General features: G+C 38.9%; 2 protein-coding genes across 2 annotated transcripts; both read right to left on the bottom strand.

Moving 5' to 3' along the window:
* Positions 1 to 1189: 1189 nt before the first annotated feature.
* On the bottom strand, positions 1190 to 11183 carry LOC109470305. Its single transcript, XM_019769221.1, has 9 exons — positions 10987 to 11183; positions 8224 to 8314; positions 6259 to 6432; positions 5474 to 5620; positions 4765 to 4925; positions 3894 to 4080; positions 2913 to 3053; positions 2006 to 2146; positions 1190 to 1252 (listed from the first exon to the last, which is right to left on the bottom strand). The coding sequence occupies exons 1-9, from the start codon at positions 11035 to 11037 to the stop codon at positions 1227 to 1229; spliced, it is 1119 nt and encodes a 372-aa protein (XP_019624780.1). The 5' UTR covers positions 11038 to 11183; the 3' UTR covers positions 1190 to 1226.
* A 1656-nt stretch (positions 11184 to 12839) lies between these two features.
* Positions 12840 to 19124, bottom strand: LOC109470118. The gene is made up of 10 exons (XM_019768901.1): positions 19007 to 19124; positions 17970 to 18236; positions 17377 to 17452; positions 16936 to 17093; positions 16300 to 16428; positions 16004 to 16152; positions 15224 to 15401; positions 14683 to 14823; positions 14099 to 14239; positions 12840 to 13775 (listed from the first exon to the last, which is right to left on the bottom strand). The coding sequence occupies exons 1-10, from the start codon at positions 19122 to 19124 to the stop codon at positions 13732 to 13734; spliced, it is 1401 nt and encodes a 466-aa protein (XP_019624460.1). The 3' UTR covers positions 12840 to 13731.
* Between the last annotated feature and the right edge of the window lie 1142 nt (positions 19125 to 20266).

Here is a 20266-nt window from a genome sequence, read left to right as displayed (position 1 = left end):
AGATTCTTACACCAAGATTCCTTTTCTAACTTTAAGAGTGATATTACTTATCAATTACTATTATATTATTATTGTCAAGAAAGCCTTTCTTCTATTTAAGTTTCATGTTCTTACAACAAGAATGCATATCTTTTTCCTCAAGACAGAAATTCTTAATATATATACCACTATAATCTTTGAGACTTTGGTTCTCAGTTCAAGACCAAAATTCTTACTGCCAATAAACACTTTCTTCTAAGCAACATATGTCAAGAAAGTGAAGAACAAAATTCTTGTTTTTTCTTGACACAGCCCAAGACAAGCAAGAACTTCCTTTCTCAAAGTTTCTTGATATGAAAAACAAGAAAATTCAAGAATGTTATTCTAGTTATGACTTGATCTTTGTCTTCTCGTTTCAATATCTTGAATATTCTTGTTTTTCTAAGCAATATACTCAAGAAAGGTTAGATCAAAATTCTGTTTTTTTCTGACACAGCCCAAGAAAAGCAAGAACTTCCTTTCTCAAAGTTTCTTGATATGAAAAACAAGAAAATTCAAGAATGTTATTCTAGTTATGACTTGTTTTAAACCCTGCTTTCTTGTTTTCTTACTATGAGAAATACAAGAAACTTAAGGGAAAATTCTTGTATTTTCTTAACCATGGCAAGAAAGTAATTCTTCAGACAAGAAAAACAAGACCATTTAACTCAATTTTCTAGAACATTCTAGGGGGAGAAAATCACTGCTAGAAATTATTTCTTCACGTAAGAAAAATAAGAAAATGTTTCTTGTAGTGAAAATTTACAAGAAAAAAATTTTAGAACGATCTGTTGCTCTTTTCTTATTTATTCTTAATTTTTCTTGAAATTTCTTCATGTAAGAAAATTTGTCCACGAATTAAGAAAAACAAGAAAAACAAGAAAAATCATTTTTGGTAGTGATGAAACTACAATTAATACTGTAAAAACATGTAAACGGCTGTAGTGCTGAACGTGCACTACACTTATGCATTAATTTTTGTAAATAGCCTACAAGCTTTTTCCTCTAGACATATTTCTGTGCGGGGTCAAGCTGAAAATATAGCAACCAAAGGGTTTACCCTCAGCTGGTATAAGTGCACTTTTCTTAAAAGTCATCCTGATATCACTCTTTAGCTTTGTTAGTGACACACAGATGTACATCTTTCTGTTCCAAGTTATGACTAGCATGTAGTTCTAGTCAGTATATATCACGACTTGCTTTGCTGATCAACTGAACCAATCTGGAAGGTGAACTGTGAAAAGAAAATTAACATTAATTTGTTATTGTGGGATTGATATAGGTGAGCTAGTGTACAGTCAAATGGTTTAAACATCTACAAATGATCGCCTGGCCACCTCATTCTATAAATTTACCAATCCTCTTGGGCAGTTTGACTCTCATGAATAATTTCTATTATAGGTCTGGAAACTACCAGAAACGCTTGTTGTTTGGTGTCTTTGTTGCATTTTTCAAAGCATTGTTCAGAACACAATGCCTGCTGCTTGTTGCATTTTCCAATACATTGTTCAGAAACGCTTGATGTTTGTTGCTGTTTATTGCATTTCCAATAGATTGTTCAGAAACACTAAGTCATGTTTGTTGCTTTTTATTGCGTTTTCCAATACATTGTTAAAAAAACGATTGCTGTAGCTGCTTGTTGCATTTTTGGAATACAATTTTAACTTGCTGTTCGTTGCATTTTCCAAAACATTTAACTTACTATTTGTTTTGGGGTAGGGTATGATCATTTGACAACTTGGGTTACACTCACCAGTTTTTATTATTATTTGCAATTTGACATGGTTAATACAGGACATGGTGGTGAGGTACTCTAGCTGTTATGAGCTAATTTTAACTTTAACCTCACCACCAGACATACAGGTATACAGTGACAAAATACATGACAAAAACAACAGAGAACAGCAAATGGGTGGAAATGGCAACAAGGTGATTGTGGTAATGAATAATAATGAATGGTAAGGACGAATATGTTTTATACACTCACCATCGTTTAGTTGACACAGGTGCTCTACAATCCCGTTCATCTCACACGTGTACAGACCGATCAGCAGACCCTCTAGCGTTGCCTGCTCACCATTCTTCCTCTGCCACACTTCTATCGTTTCTCTGATGGCTTCTGCTGGTCCTGTCATAATTGATGCAGAAATGAAAGACATTTGTTCGTCTATGCGCTCTTACAAAATACAGGACATGGTGGTAAAGTTGTATGTACAAGCACAGTGTGTGGTAGCTTTAGTACTAGTACTACTATGTACAGGTTTAACTTCTCGCTTCCAAGACAGCTCTAAGTGTTAGAACAGATGAAGTTTACAATTACTGTCTGGTATTATATTTTTACAGTGTTTTATCTTCCTATTAGATCATGGCCACTACCCCTAAGCCAATGAGAGCCCTTCATTTTCCGTGATTAAATCACCATACTAAGTGAAGAAAAGTGTGGTACTATCAAAAAAGTGTGGTACTAATAACTCATTTGCATTACATTAGTACCACACTTTTTGTATTTTAATTGAAACCAGGTCTATTTAATTGAAACTATGCAAGCTAAGCACCAAACGGAAAAGAGGATTGAAACACAAACAGACCAGCTTTCTGAAAGACAAATGCTATATTGAAGCTAATGTTGAACAAGAAAAAGTCGTGTGAATAAGGTCACGTGTTTGTAAACCGGAACTCTCGCGAGATCACGTTGTGAAGTGATTGGTCATTAATTATCCTGATGAAGGCGACAGTAGTCGCTGAAAATTTGATCTCTGTAAATTGTGTGTTGGAATAAAGTTCAACGTTTTACTATGATTACTACCAACACAGATGAACTTTCATGATAATCTAAGAAAAACTAAAATTGAACAAGAAAAAGTAATATTGAACTAGTTTGAAAGGAGTCTTACCGTGTAATGTGTATATTTTTCTCAGATCAGCGATGTCTGTTACTGAGAAGATGTTCCCACTGGTTGCTGGCAGGCATCTGGCGAGTCGGAGATACCTGTTGCCTAGGTTACTCACAATGTACTCCGTGGTCTCTTCATTAACTGTGAAAAATGAGTTACAGATGATGAGAACGATCATGAGTAATGTTTGCAAGTACATATGGTTATACACAATATGAATCTTCAAAGATGCCTTTGTCTACCTTATTTTATATCTCAGTGACATTCTGTACCTGTATCAGTATAATAGCCGGTATATAACCGTCATTCGGCGTAACACACCAGCTTCGCAGACACTCGGTGCAGCTGGCCACATGTACACCACGCCGAACGACTTGGTACACTTAATCTTTGCATATTTAATTGCAGGAGTTGTTTTAAGCTTTCCAGTGATGATGAACCCAACTGTGTTTGGTGGCATGCGCAAGGAGTTCCAGTCTACGATTATAGTTCTTGGGAAAAACGAGTTTTTGAACATATCAATTCTTGGTTGATAACTCTGATATTTGAAGGCGTGACTGTTTCTTGTTCCTTTCCGTGATAGTATCAGATACTTAGTGGTTTTTTAGTTTATTAGTCATTTTATACATTATTGACATTCATGCGCTAAGATGTACTTGCTAATATAAACACATGTAGGTGAAGGTGAGAAAACTACTTGTGGGTAATCCACAGAAAAGTCAGAATTCATACCCATGCACTTGTCATTTTCCTTATTGTTTACAATTGCCTCTTGGATCTATACTGTCAATATCCTACCGAATGCTTTTTTGAGAAAACATATATTTCTCACCGTGGTTAAAGACCGAGATGGGTAAAGCTAACATCTCGATTAAACCGTAGCTTGGGCCCAATCGAATTGTGTGCTTGGTAAATGATTGCCGAGATATCCAACTTACAAATAGGTCTTGAAACACTGCAGAATCGGTGCAGAAACCTTACCTGGGACCTCGTTGGCATCTCTGGGTGATGCTCTTCTAAGCTTCCTTCTCGGGTCTGTCCCGTCCAGATCGCTTGATGTCTGCACCTCTCCGCTCTCCTGGGAGAGGTGAGACAGAGTCTCGCTGGTGCTGTCGTCTGCTCCGGTACTGATGCCGTCATCAGGCAGCCTTCTGTGGTCTTTGGCAGCCTGGAAGAAATATCACGTTGTGAAGTGATTGGTCATTAATTATCCTGATGAAGACGACAGTGGTCGTCGAAAATTTGATCGCTCTGTAACCCTTGTGTTGGGATAAAGTTCAATGTTTTACTATGATTACTACCAACACAGATGAATTTTCATGATAATCTGGAGGAAATATTGTTTGATGAGACAGTTTCTATGTTGTTAAAAGAGTTGGTAATGCGATGTCGTATTTACATCTATTCCTATTGCAGCTGTTTAAAGCTTGGAACAAACGTCAAGCGAGCTTTAAGTGTAGCATTTTTCATTCTTTCAGAAGCATAGAAGTCAGTCATTCATATTTGATATCTCGCCTTCCATGGAAGTTGTTCCTGGCCCATCTTTTCACATCATAATCACACCAATATCGGTGTGAGGAGTAAACTTGAAAGAATCGAAGGAGAATATACTAAAATACTATTATGAAGAGTGACATGTAGTCTACTATGTTGTCATTTGTCTGTTAGCTGTTTTAGAAGAAGAAAGAAGCTGTTTTAAAAACTAAAATGCTGTCAAAAGTCTCAAAGTTTTAACTTGTTGGAACCTGTTGGAACCTCCAAGCTGCTTGTCAGTGTGTGATGTAGCTGTACCAACAGCTAAACCTATCTAGCTATCGTTATATAGAAACTTCATATGCTACAAGTGCCTTACCTCTCCCATCGGCGTGTGGTTGTCGGTGTCTGTGTTGAGCCTTTCCATCTCGATCTCCACCGCGGCAGGCTGGGCCGGTCTGGGCCGGTTGATCCTCACTGTCCCATCCGCGCTCCTGTACAGGAATGTTTGCCGCTCTCCATTTTGTGGACCTGTTCCATCTGTCGGTTAATCATTGAGATTAATTTGTATCAAAAGTGCTCTTATTATACAATAGAGCTGTTTTCACACTGTGTCACCAAGGTGATCATCAGGATTTAAGGAAATAGAGTAAATAGATGAACGGGTAATATGATATGCCATAAACAGTTACTCAAGCAACTGTATATGATTTCGGGAACGGTCAGACGTTTCAGGTAGTATTCACTAACTTTGAATATTAATCAATAGTTCGTGCTTATAAACCCTTCTCCTACAAGCCCCTAGTGTCACAGACGAAAGGTATACAGTTGCTTGAGTAATAACTTTTTTTGGCGTAATTAATAGTAAACTCCTGCTTTTATTTTTCCTGAAACTTTCCAACCCTATTGCTTTTGTACGTATTTGTAAGGATGCCATACCTTTGAGGCAAGTATATACTTGGCGAATATTATTTCGTAAGACTTTTTTTGCATTGATAAAAAGACTAGAAAGTGCTGCTTACGTTATGTTGCAACTGTATACAGTTGCAACATATACTAGTACATGTACATGTAGATGTTTAACTTACTCTGGTTCTGTGGTGGAGGATGTTTCTTCCTGTACACCCAAATGATGAGAAGTCCCGGACCTAATACAAGAAGTATCATGGTGGCGAAACTCCCAATCACTGCTACGAGGATGATCCACAGTGGGACCTTCGGGGGAGACTCTGCCTCTGTAGAATGAGACAGGCAAACCGTTTGTTATTGACACACTAATAAGGCAGTGTAAGGTGCATAAGGCTGCAAGAGTTGTAGGATTTTTGAATGAAATTCGAAACAGTTTGCAACTTTTCTCAGTTGGGATGGGTGCATATGTTGAAGTTTCACATCAAAAAGTCCATTGTAACACCTAGGTAATAATTACACCTTTCATTACACAAGATGCAGAATGTAAATTCTTTGTATATTCCTGTACATTTGTAGTGCATTCTAGAAATTCTCACTACTTTCCAAATTATATATTTCTGTCCATTCTTCTGGCCGTCTCGAATGTTTACATGCTAAAAAACTATATAGTACATAGGTTAATACGATATGTAAAAGGGCCAAAGGGCAGTTTAGTTTATTCTAACCGTAGTATGACAACATCCTGAAATTTTAAGAATGCACTTCGAATGGTCGGGACTCGGGAGTATTCAATACATTTTATTCAGGCGGCATTTCGGCTCATTTCACCTCTAGTGCGAAGGAGATATAACTAACTTCTCGTTAAAAAGGTTTCTTGAAAGTGGCGGGCGTTTGCAAATTCTTTATTCCGCCTAAATCTGCAAAAGACTTAGCTATAGTTTAAGTGTTTAGATTCTCCACTCACCTTCGTCTCTGGGACTTGATGTCGTGTTGTCTCCCGTCTGTGCTGCAGGTGTGGGGTACTGCTGCTCCAGGGCACCGCTCCTACAGCTGTCCCGGGCTGGGTCCGCGGGGTTACAGGGTTCACACGTCACATCGTCTGGTCTGTCTTTCGGGCAGTCCTGTTTGATACGTGTTCCTGTCATGACAAACGTGATAAAGACGTAACGTTTTATTAATCTCCAAGATTAAAAAAAGAAAGAAAAAAAAAAACAACAGATATATGTTTTGGTGGCTACGACACAGTATCATATTGGCAAGACAGTTATTGTTATCAAATTGGCAAGAGAGTATAACGCCACCGAACGCGAAAAAATAAATAAAGCCATGTTGATTTGATTATATGAATGACATCCTCAGGGAACCGCAAAACTGATGTGAGCGTGCGAATAAAAAAAGTTTGGCAAAAAAAAAACACGTTTCTTTATATAAAAAAATCTACGTGGTAATGAAGGTTGAAAAAATGACACAGGTTATAATATGGCGAATAATCTACTCTTCAAATTAATTTCTTAACATTTTCGTCTTTTTCATTTGATCTACAACATTGGTATCGTTTTCTAATATTTTGTTTCAACTTACGTTATATATTTGTAACTGTTTTGTACGATTTACAGTATGGTTGAAAACGGACGAAAATTTATGCGCGCGCGGATATGCATATATTAATCAAATCAACTTGGCCAAAAACGATAAAGATAAAAACGCCTAAAACACGTAAAAAATAAGCCGATGTCTAAACATATGGTAGGGCTATACGCATACTATTATTAGATAGCTTTGTATTGTAATAAGATGTATATTCACATGCTGTGGTAGCTGCACAGGCCTGTCTATAGAAGATAACACGATGTAAGCCACTACAATAATAAAAGGTCACCGGCATTGTAAATATCCTGCATGCGAGGTCACAGTACTCAGGGTCAAGTGCATACAAGTAGCCGCTTTCCAAAACGATTTAAGTTGAGGGCTAATCAAACAAGCCTAGGCTAGTCGTGCCAGTGTTTCACGTCACAAATAACGGAAACATCTTCGGATCTAAGATTCCCTCCTATAGCTTGCAGTACAATCGTTGTAAATGTGAATAAGACCATTTTGATTTGATTATATGATTGATATCTGCGCGCGCATGAAGTTTTTAACCACACTGTAAGTCGTACAAAACAGTTGAAAAATGAGCAAATATATACCGTAAGTGGCAAAAAGAATATTGGAAAACGATGCCAAAATCAAACGAAAAAGACAAAAATGTAAAGAAATGAATTTCAAGACTAGATTATTCGCCATACCATACTGTGTCATTTGTTGAACCTTCAAAACCACTTACATTTGATAATGAAAGCAACTTTTTTCTTTACCAAACAATTTTTTATTCGCACGCTCGCATCAGTTTAGGGGTTTCCAGAGGATGCCATCCATATAATCAAAACAACATGGCCTAGATGATTCACTGATGGTTCGATAATATCTACAACATATGTAAACTTCCATGTAAATATCACAGAGAATGACATGTTGATAGTAGAACACATTCCGAAGTCAACTTTGGTTGAGTCCATTCCAACATAAATTTATGCAATAATTAGGAAACAAAATAACACCCTTTTGTTAATATCACTCTGTACCAACTGTGCACTTATGCATATATGAAATCATAATAACTCTTGTGTAACAGGCACACAATAGTTTCGTCACAAATGTGCCATTGATGCAGTACTAAATTAAAGTACCCTATCTAGCCAATTGGTAATACTATGTATAGTTTAAGTGTCATTGCTGTATCCTTTTCCTTGTCTATTCATGACCTGTTTGTACCTATCTTGTTAGAGCAAAAACGTACAATAAAGGTCTTTCATTCATTGATAAAGTTAATCTACCACAATCCGAACATGTTTTCCATGTGACTCTGAAAACGAGCTGAATGACTCACCTGCAGGGCATTTGCTGTCGCAGCACCAGTCTTTGTCGGACGGCTGGTATTGTCCGTCCGGACATTGCGCCTGGCACACCGACAACAGGACCTGTAGGGACACAGTTCTACATTATTTACTGTTACAAAATACTGCCATTTAGTTCAATACAAGAGATAAAACGAAAATTCCTGGATGACATTTACATCGTTTGAGTCCACGAAAAAACAACGATTCAACATTCAAGGCAGTTTAAGTACAAACGATAGTTATATCGTCATATTCATCAAATTGTAGAGGTGAAACTTATATCTGTCTTTTTTTTAATAGGGTTAAAATGATTACACTAATTATAAGTTACAGTCAATTTAATAATTTGGTCATTGCAGGGATGACACTGGTTAAGTATCGCTTATAGTTCCAGTAGACTGCTGTTAGGTCGCAGAGTTGCATGCAATGTTGTCAACCTTTATTAGTATATAATATAACACAACAGTGGGATTGTCCTACGATTATGTTTAGAGGTATAGTTGTCATAATCCAGTCGTTCATTCATCTGTCCATTCTTTCATTCATGCTAATTCCTTCCCTCTTCAAATCCCCCGGCTTTACTAAGCGGAACTGTAGACTGTTGCCATTGTTGCCATGTCTGACCTTACACAATGACTCATCTGGTGGCAGACAAAGCTCTGTGAATCAGTCCGATTTGACTTTGAATCACAATCAAAACAGCTAGCGGGGTCGTGTAGGCCGTAGCGGCAGAGTGCTCGACTCGGAACCAAGAAGTCCCGGGTTCGAGTCCTGACATGCCATCGATCTTGTGCCCTTGCAAGGCACTTTGCACGACTTTCCTCACTTCGCTCAGGTTGAAAAAACTGACTGTGTCGTCACCACGTTCTTGTGATTATATGTTTGAATTTAAAAAAAAAACAGCCAGCGGGGTTTACCTAGCTCCCACAAGGCTTACCTACCGGGGTACGTACCGTAGGACTCAGCGAAAAGGGGAAATAGTTGGCTAGTAGAGCCAGTCCGTGCGAAATGAACAAATAAACCTTACGGTAGTAGCTAAACTCGTCAATTATTCTCCCTATTTGGCTAAATTTTACTATTTTTGAACCCGCATTGTTGGTCTCTCTATCTTTATCTGTAAAGCTGGTATAACCTGCGTAACACACCGGCTTCGCAGGCAGGCGGCGCGGCGGCAATTGGCTGCATTACACCAAACGACTTGTTACACCTAACCCTTGAATACCTCAAACATTGTTTAAAGCTGTCTAGTGATGATACCCCTACTGTACTTAGTGTCAGTGAGTTCCAGCCTACGATAGTTCTAAAACGAGTTTTTGAACACCTAAATCCTTGATTGATAACTCTGGGGCTGGTACTTAAAGGCATGACTATTTCTTGTTCCGTTTTCTGAGCTGGTATTAGGTACATTTTTTATTTGTTAGTCATTTTGTACATCATGCATAGTCTTTCGTAAACTATGGTTAACTCAGGATTGTAGTTCGGTTTCCATCCTTCCTTGCCCTCGGCAAAGCTCCCGGCTTTACCAAACAGTGTAGGGTTACACTTCCTCTCACACGGCCATTGTAAACAGAACAACAGGCTTTGTTGAACATAGCAGGCGTGGGATACATTTTTGCCTGTCTGTAGTTTTCCATAGGTGGTCTGGCCAACAAGGACTGTTAAAACAAGGCGTTTTAAAACACGCTTGGGCAAGCCTGATCTGTATGTCCGGTACCTAGCCTCTACCAGGCACCGCGGATCGCTGGAAAAAATAGTAGAAATTGGCCGAAATAACGGGATAGTGTATCAGAGAAGATCCCGGGCCATAGAAGATCCGTGGGTCGCGAATTGGATCCGGGATCTTCTCTGGTATACTATCCTTTATTTCGGCCAATTTCTACTATTTTCCCAGCGATCCGCAGTGCCTGGTAGAGGCTACTATGTACCCGTTACCTCAGCAGTGACTATTTCGGAGCGCTCTTTACTAGCAGGAAAAAATTAGGTTACTGTTGACTTAACAGATTAGAGGGCTCTTAGCAAACACCATGAAGGTTTTGGCAAACCCTTAAAAAGAGACCAAAAACGTCCCAACGAAATACAAGCTTTGACGATATATTGTTGCTTATAGTTGCGATGTATTACCATTTAGAACCTTTTCGAAGTCGCCATCTTTGTATACTGTGATTTGAAACTACGCTAGCGGTACTAGAAGTAGTACCTGTTTCGTGTGATAATGTGTGCTCAGTACCGTATGGTGGGAACCTTTCAATTAGTGGGGGTATCATTTACTTAATAATCCCGTCCATCAACGATTGTTGACATTCTGCTTTTGAGGCATTCACTGGGCAGCACAGAAGACCTCATACAACCTGGAAGACCCCCCTCCCTCCCTCCTTCTGTAAAATTATTACACATCTTGGACGTGACAAAAAAAAGGACGAGATTTGTGTTGTCCGAAACGGTTTCCTAGCTTGGGCGATCTGTCTTGACATACCGTACATGTACCCTAGCAAGCTAAGCTTTTTCAGGAACACAAAAAGGTCTAATCGCCAGCAGGAATCCCTACACTAAGTCGGATTAGCCAGGTAATACGATCCGTAAGGTCAGATGGTTTTTTTTAACACCGAGTAAGTAACAGCCATATCGCACCTTTATTTATTGAAGTCTTACGGTGAGGCATAGTACCTGATTTCGCATCATCCTGTTGTATAAAATAGCCATTACATTTCTGGTAAACTCTAAGTGTTCTGAGGGAAAAAATAAGGTACCCTTACCGTAAGAAACAGCAGGAGAAAAGCAGCGTTGTGTAGAAGACGTGCCGTCATCTTGTTCCCCACCGTGGTAGCATTCCGAAGTGTCGCCCCCGATTGACCCTTCAGGCAAGGCGGCCTCCAAATCTTAACAGCCCGGTTACGTAAGATCTCAGTCCAGATCGTCCTATTCCTCCAAAGGACTAGAACACGTAAGATCTGTAACTATGTGCCGTCGGTACAAGCGTGAGGTTTGCTTTCGAGTTTGCTGCGCGACGCCTTTTTCCCACCGTTGCTGCGGGGCCCAGCCGTCGTTACTAGACAAAGAAAGCCCTTACCGGTTACCGGTTACGTGGGCGCACAGGTATGTAGACGGGGTCATGTGTGTATAAGCCAGCTGAGCAGCGCTCACTGTGGCGCACTATGTTTAAGCTTTGCATTTACAAAAACATCGACACATTCTTCTCGAAGCTTGCAAGAGTGAAGTGTAGATTCGATATCGGAAGCCAGTGGATTAAACGTTGGTACACAGCAGGTAAATAAAGGGTTAAACTTCAACCAGGGGTCACTAGAAGTAGTTCAAAGGTTATAAGGTCATCAGACATTCCGGTTTAGACTGGTACGTCAGACGTAAAGTCCCGTGTTGCTAGGGATTCCCCGCGTGCTAAAAATCAATGCTACATCTGTCGTTATCTTGGTCGGCAGGACATTGTTATCGAGCTAAGCAGGGAATCGTTTCTTCTGTCCTTCTCTGGAAACCAAGAGGTCGAGTACACTGTAGAAGGCTGACTTTTACCGATACCTTAACTAGAGACGCTGGCATAGAACTCGAATAGTTAGGAAATGTGATGTTAGACAGAGAGAACTGGAGAGTTGTATGTGATGGCATATAGAGCCAGGCTGATAGGCCGCTAATGTATGTAATATATTATGTATCTCGGTGGGCATGTTGAGTAACATCAATAGTATATTCGCGCAGTTTAATGGCCGTTGTGTGTAAAACTATTATACATGTATATAAATGTAACCATATTATTTAAGACAATTCGATGCAATTCCAGGGCAGCGATACAAAAGTTTTGAGGACGAAATGTGTCTGATATTAACATTTCTTAGCATTTCATACTTGTAGAGTCCCTTTTTTTTTTGCTACTACGAACTAGCTAGAACCGGCCTATGATATGAAATACGGAACAATTTTCCGTCAGCGACATCGCATTTTTTTTCTATTTACTTCATGGATCACCACAAAACAATGTTTTGTTTTACAGTACAGCTAGTGAGGACAAGTGTTTGTTGACCTCAGACTTGAAGAGTTTAAGGTTATACTCATAGGGGAATCACCAGGTAGCTTATTCCAAAGTGATGTTGTTCTTGGAAAGAAGCTTTCAGCATGGAACTTCCTCTTAAACTTCCTCTGGAACTAAGAGGTGCTGTATGGAGGAAGAAAGGGTGATTTGCTTCAGTGGAAGTGGCAAGACTGTCCTTGCTGAGAATGTTCGAAGTGGAGGCACTAGCAAATGAAGTTCCACGGAGTATTTACAGTGGAGGTAGCGATAAAATAACGCTAGGCTTGCAACATTACGCCTATGTGAGAGTGGTAGTAGGGTGGCGAACAAGTCACTCCCAACAAGATTGTTATCATTATACTATGGGGTAGAATTGATTTAACTCACTACGTTAAAAAGGTGACCAGAAAAGTGAAACGTGAAAATACATGTTTAGTATTATGAAATCAGTTTGTATGCCTTAGCTATAGTGTTGTTTGACAATTTTGGCCTGCCCTAAGTTTAGGGCTGATGCTATGTATAAAGAGGGTGATTTGTTGTGAGTAGCAGTAAACGATACGAAGAAAACATGTCCATATCAGCCATGTCTTAATGTCATAATAGCTTTACTCCTTTTCTTTTTCTGAACATTGCAAAAGTAAACAAAAGTATTAATGAGTACGTATACGGTTAGAATCAACAAAGGAGTGTTTCAGATTTTTCCACTGGGTTATAAGAATTGAATAGTCAGACTGTTAAATTCTTATTCAGTGAAAAACTCTAAAACGCAACTTTACTGGTTCTTCACATCTTCACAAACGTATTAGTACAGTGTTTACTTTTACAGGAAAATATATTATGCATTCAAGTTGCGCAAACGTACAATATTTACAAGAATATGTTGCACATAAATAAGTTAGAAACAACGTCAACAGGAGTAGATACATTTGTGCATTGCTAAAACTCAGCCGATGATTGTTTGTTACTCATGGCTCTTTGTCAGATACTCGATTTGATACAACACGAACCCGTGTTCTTTAGATATACATAGTACATTTTGAAGCAGCGTCAACACATCCATATCAAAGCACATGAATGCTTCAACATCTTACTGATTCTGTGTTTTAATGATACATAATTTCAAAAGATCATAGTTCTTTTTACGATTTCTAAACAACCGGGTATAAAGCAAAAGAGTTATGACAAAATGTAGCATTGCACATACAAAGGATTTTATTTAGAAGCAACAGGGCAACATAAATAGCTGATTTAACATAGTATGTATATAGATTGAGGTCTGTTCGTCACAGAGGCGACTTGATACTGCAATCGTTTAATAGGATTTGACAACATCACGTCAGGGAAGATGTTGCAAAAGACACATCCCTACATGTCGTTAACATATATATAACAGGCACCTTTCGAACACGCTACCAAACATCTTGTAAATACGTCCTCAAATTATCTTGTGCAAGTTTGGCATGGTGCTTTCTCTCTCGCGTTATACTGCTGTGGCTGTTGCCTTCCCCTTGTTGGGCCTCCGAGCTGAGAGAAGCAAAGAGAAAGTTTTACAATTTCTTAACCATTGAACTGTTCAAGTAACCAATTTCCCATGTCCCCAGGTCGAGCAATGTTAGGGTGAGAGCTACATATTGGGAGTGAGCATGCAACACAGGTTTACATACATAGGATGATTTCAGTATGAAACATTTGTATGTATACTACGTTTTACTGAGACATATATCACATTTCTTTCCTACTTGTCATCGGTCATAGCTGCAATCATCAGAATACAAATATAGAGTTCACTGCTTTGTTTTACATGTCAAAGTTGACGATAATGGAGCATAGCCAAGTATTTTGCTGACCGTTGTTCATTCTGCATAGATCTCTGACCATGTCATCCTTGCCACAAGCGGTGAGTCCGACCAGCAGTCCCTCCAAGCTTGCCTCCTCCCCCTGCTTGATCCTCCACGTGTTGACTGTATCTCTTATGGCTTCTTTCAGACCTGTAGTTATAAGAATGTACATAATAATATAATGTTGCAAAGCCCGCTAAAATTTCTTTCATATGAACATTTTAGCCCTATGTAACTGATTGGCACAGAAGTAAAGTATAAAAAAAGTATCTATTGGTAACATCAATCTCATCTACTCTATTCAATGAGTGAGTCTGGCATTGTTGTTTGTATTTTGGTTACTTTAATATATATGTTAATTACCCCAGCGGAAAATGGAGGCCGTGCTTCTAGTAATAGCAAAATCTTTCTTTTCATTATCATTGACGCAAATCCCCCCTAAACTAAATAGTTTTAAAAGCTCTCTAGCATTCTATGGAGTTATGATACATGTATCTCCGAATTCTTGTTTGTGTAAAGTGCTATAGGATTCATCATTACATTGTCATGATGGTCAATCTCAAAATCACCATAAAAATCATATTATTTCTTACTATAAAAGGCGTATGTGTGCCGAAGGCTGTCTAAGTCTGTCTTGGTGAAGCTACATCCATGGCGGAGTGGAAGTCGCGTGGCTAGTTCAAGGTACATGTTTCCCAGGTGGTCCTCAATGTAGTTAGTTGTCTCCATATCCACTGCATGATGATATAGGAATAAATGTTGTTGCTAACAAGGCCATTGATGTTTAGAGTGATCGTTTACCATACACGTTTAAGCAAATTTGGGGACTCTATAACTACTTACAGTTATAAACAAGAATAGGACGAAATTCTGAAGTAATTATGAATTTTACCGATATATAAATTAAATGACCTATAAAATTGCTACGGTGCGGAAAAACAGTGCGCAAATGTGGATCCGAATGAAGTCAAAGTCATCATGTTGGACATACTAGCATAAAACATTCCAAACTGCATACCAGCAAAGGGACCATGAGGTAATTTATATCACGTACGGATGCAATTTCTTAATTACAATACGCCATCACTGACCTCCTTTACGGTGTAAAAAAAGCTTTGAATGAATGTTGCTCACCTCCAATCAGGTTGGAGTACTGCATTGTGCTGAACCTCAGTTTGGGGTCTGTTTGCTCCGCGTCACTGTTTGGTTCAGCCCCGCCCTCCCGGGATAGGGTAGAGAGTGAGTCACTCATGCTGGAGTCGTCACCTGTCTCAACTCCATCGTCTGGTGGAACAGCCGCTTGTCTCCCCTCCTATTATCAGAAAAAAAAGGTTTCCTAATACTGCTCATTGCAGATATTTTAAAATATAAGTATGTTGTACTTATTATCCAGTTAGTAGCATGTTTACATTCAAATAACATTGTCAACAATGTAATTAAAGTAAAACAAAGATCAACATCATATTAATTGAACAAAGATCAACATCATATTAATTGTGATATAATTTGTACAACAATAAGAGTTGAACTTGTAGATAATAGATAATTGAGTTGAATTCGAACTTCCCTACTACTTTTACCTATTAAGTATAAATGTTCAACTCTCTTATCTAAATGTTGAACTTTCTTATTGCTGTTGTACAAATCACATTTTAAGTAATACTTGAAAATTCACTTTCCAATAAGCCATAAACCCCTGATACTAGAACATGTGTGTTTTTACAGAGAAACAATAAGAAGTCGCTGCTTGGTTGACTGTAATCATAGTGCTTGATCATTTGGATGTATACTATTAGGAGTATATACAAGCTATTTGTTTGTTGTGGCCTGTACTTAACCAATTTGTTTAATGTATAAGTATAAATGATAAGTGTCTTCATAAATTTATTACTTGAAGGCAGTGTAAATACGAACCTCTTCAGTCGGCTGCCTGTAGTCGCCCGTTAGAGGCTCCAGCTCCATGTTCTGGACCACGTCAGGGTCCTTTTGCTGGCTGTTCACGTCCTCGGCATCTTGTATGCCTAGCGGTGTCTTGCTTTCATCGTGCTGCCCATCCTCCAAATCTGTCAATCATTTGAGACAGCGTATTATTTCTATGGCAATGCACTCCTTCTGAAAGTTAAAGCTTAATTCAATCCCATCTAAATGTATTCGTGGCAATATGAAGATAGCAAAGGTAGTAGATAAAGTAAAAACAGCGTCCATCGTACCAATGTGTTGTTCAGTTTCTCTTCTGCACAAACAGACGACCAGAAAGACTACTAGCACCAAGACCGCACCCACACAGACACCGATGATTATGATGTATTTAGGTTCAAGTGCCGTAGGCTGCCGTTCACCTAAGGAAATGAAGGAAAATGGGTGGGGATAAATGTCTATAAAAGGCCACCTGGTCTTTTAAGCTTAACATGTAAGGTCCGCCATCTTTGATTTTAATTACCAAATTAGCATGAATTATAAACTTAAAATACATATACATAAATAATGAAAATCACATGTAATCAGTAATACAAAACACGTAGTTACTTATAGAAAAGGTGATTGTCCAATGTAATATAAAAACCAGAAAACTTGTTTTAGCCAAAAAAAAACTATATTCTGCGCATGAAAACAAAAATGCCTACGAAAACACCGTAATGACATAGCAACACAAAATGTTATAAACTCAAATTACTAATATGAAATTGTTTCCCGATAAGTCACATAGTATTGTGGTTTAGTTTAAGCCGTTCTTTTCATGCGCTATCCAAAATGTAAGATTCCCGCACACCGCCCTCTTCCCGTCTGAATATGGTTGAAGAAAGTTTTATTGCAGGATAACAGATGGAAGACGTATGTGTAGTTACCAGTGATATTATCCGTGTTGTTACCGTCATCTTTGTAGGTAACCGCGTTAATCACAGGCTGTTCCGTGGGCAGAAACACGTCGATGGGATGAGAGATGCACACAGCATCAGATGTGCTGGTCCCGGGTCGATGTTGTAAGAATCCAAGCATTCCACAACTAAAGATGGTAGAGAAATGTCATTCATATAATGGAGGAACGACGCTATGAGCATGAGTCAAACAACATTAACAAAAAGTCAGTCATTCTATGAAAACCTGATGCTTTCCTAATTCTGGCATAATGCTACAGTTTTTAAGTGGAGGGATTGAGGGGGTGTGTGGGAGGTAAAGCGAGTGGGCTGGAAACAAGAAACAATGTTTGTCCAGTTGTATTCATTTGAATATTCATTGAATATTTTTTTTAACTTGACGATGCACTGTAATCAGTGGGTTGTACATACCTTTGCCATGGAATACATGGTTGGACGTGCGATGTTAGGTTGCTGAATGTACCATGCGGACAAGGCTCACATTGCCCTATCATGCATGAAAGGCAAAATCAGATGAAACGTCACAAACTTGAAACTGTCATTGATTATGAGAAAGGTTTTGAGTGATAATGAATCGTGAAAGTCATAAGCAATTGTGATATGATGATGGCCATTGCCAATAAGTCAAAACCCTGTCACACATTGCTGAATATGGCCTTCTGAACACTGCCGAGTTTATAGTAGGTCTGGAGTACGTTGGCCGAATGTTTAAAATATTTAGAACTTTTGGGAGCGGACGGGAGGTTAGGCCATGGTTATACTGGTTGACTGGTGTTCGGGAGAAGGCCGGCAGTTGTCGGGGCTTACTTGGTAGTCAAATTTGACTCACATTTGACTCAAATTTGAATCGATTCGAAGATAGGTGAGGCCTAAATCTGTAACCAACCTACTGCAAACATTGGTGGTTGGTGGTGGTCGGGGGAAGGTTATGTGTGTGTGACAGGAGCATTTAAAAGATGTTTTCATGCATACTTTAGGATTATGTATTAGAATGTTATCCTCACCAGTTCTCGTTGCCCCACGTCCAGGCGGACACAAGGGTCCGCTCATGCACACTTCGGACACTCTGTAGAAGAAGCCAATCTGACATTGGCATTGGTTGTTCACGGTCGAGTTGCCAAGGACTTTGACCTCCTCGTTGTCACTGTCGCACAGGTTCTTCCTCCGGCAGTGAAGCTGGTCTGGGTACGGGTTGTAGTATTCTGGTCCACAGGCTTCACATACTGTGTTGTCTGGGTCGTTATGGGTGCAGGACTGAGCGATCTTCGTTCCTACATAATCAGCAATACAGTAATGTGTCATCATGATACGTACGCGTGTTTACATATTTAAAGTTAAAACGTCTGACACTACTTAACCAAGTTTTAACTTTAGATGGTTAAGTAGTGTTAAAACGCTTTTGTTTCAACACAAAGCATTGTTCTCATCTAAAGCTTTCGACCAGTCACTCTGGTCTTCTCCAAAAGTCTGATTAAAAAAGGCGCCTGGTCGAAAGCTCTAGCTGAGAACAACCCTTTGTGTTAAAACAAAAGCGTTAACTTTAAATGGTTAAGTAGTGTCAGGCGTTTTAACTAGTGTCAGATTGTTTCCTGGGAAGAAACAAGTCACTAAACAAACAAAAAGTGCAATAAATTATTAAATGTCCGATGCAGAGGATTTTTCCCTTTCGCCCTTTTACCTTTCGCCTCATATTTTACAGATCTGATCAGCTGAATAAGAGGACGGTCTAGGATTTTTAAATGTTGTGATGTAATAATTAGGAGATATTTACTGGAGAAGAAATGAGGTAATTACAGAATTAATGTACATTCTAGTACATCAGTTCTTGGGAGAATGAAAATAGATACTAAAAGTGGCAAAGACGTGGAATTTCTTTGTACTAACAGATTTGTATGAAAAAAACATTCCATAGCAAAATTGAAAAAGAAAAAAATATATAATAGTCTTACACAATAAAAGCTGACCCTTAGTTAAGACTTTGTAAAATCGTTTTGTCTTTTGTTCTAAGAACTAGATGCCAATGCCATATGCATGAGCCTACCTGGACCACATTTGCTTGTACAACACCTTGTCTCTCCCCATGCCGGGTACATTCCCGCTGGACATGACGATTGCCCACGGGCAAAAGTCACCAGCAGCAACGCCTGTAAAAATGACATGTTCACATAAGATGCTGGGAAAACAATTTACTTAAGACACTGCGTTACTCGTGACTACTAACTTGTATGAACAACAAAATTCAGAATTTTTAGTTGTTTGAGTAAAAATTATTTGCTATAACACGTAGGGAAAATGCACAGTGACTGCGTGAAACCCGTATAATGCATTGTGATTAGCACTTTAAGGATGGCGTCCCTATTGTTACCTTCGCCAAGAAGGTTATGTTTTCAGTAGCGTTTGTCTGTGTGTGTGTGGGTGGGTGTGTTTGTGTGTGTGTGGTTTAGCAAGATAACTCGAGAAGCAGTGGATGGATTGGAATGAAACTTGGTAGGTCGGTAGGTCTTCATGAGACCTAGAAATGATTAGATTTTGGGCCCCCTGGCGGCTTTCCTAGGTACTGCAGCTGAACTTCCGGTTTTGATATCTCATGTTCTGGACATGCTAGGGTCACGAATTTTGGATGGTAGATAGCTCTTGGGGTAGGGAAAAAGTGACATGAGTTTGGGTCCCCTAGCGCCTTGTTCTGGAACTGCAGGAGCATTTGTTGCAAAAAATTTGAAGGACGATAACTCAAGAACCGGTTGATGTATTGTCGTGATTTTTGGTATGTAGGTAGTTGAAGTGATGCTTTACATAATCAGATGGCAATTATGCAAATCAGGAGCTAATTTGCATAATCAATGAGGAAATTCTATAAATCTGCTTTGTTCGATAATAGAACTATGAAACACTTCTGACATCTACTTGAGAACGAGAAAAACATCTGAGGATATAGATTATGTAAATGAGGACCTAATTTGCATAATTAATGTCAAATTCTTATAATTCCATAGTTATAACTGCTGCACCCCGAATTTCATACTTGCCCCATTTGGAAGTTAAGTGAAGGTGAACATTAATAAACATAATTTATTCAAATCATGACCTCATTTGCATAATTTATGAGGAAGTGCTATAATAGCCTTTTTGTTATGATAAGGCTGTCATTGGATGGAGAATATGATCAACTGATATAATCCATGCAAATGAGGCTCTTATTTACAAAATCAATGATTAAAATTGTATAATTCGTCACCCGCAAGGGTTAACATCATTTGGCGAAGGTATGAGATCGTGGAACTCTTGTTTTGAAATGTAGTGT

The sequence above is a fragment of the Branchiostoma belcheri genome, unplaced genomic scaffold (genome assembly GCF_001625305.1).
Source record: "Branchiostoma belcheri isolate BF01 breed outbred unplaced genomic scaffold, Haploidv18h27 scaffold22, whole genome shotgun sequence".
Lineage (NCBI taxonomy): Eukaryota > Metazoa > Chordata > Leptocardii > Amphioxiformes > Branchiostomatidae > Branchiostoma > Branchiostoma belcheri.
The sequence above is the reverse complement of the archived record's forward strand: the minus strand, read 5'-3'. Positions and strand labels throughout refer to the sequence as shown.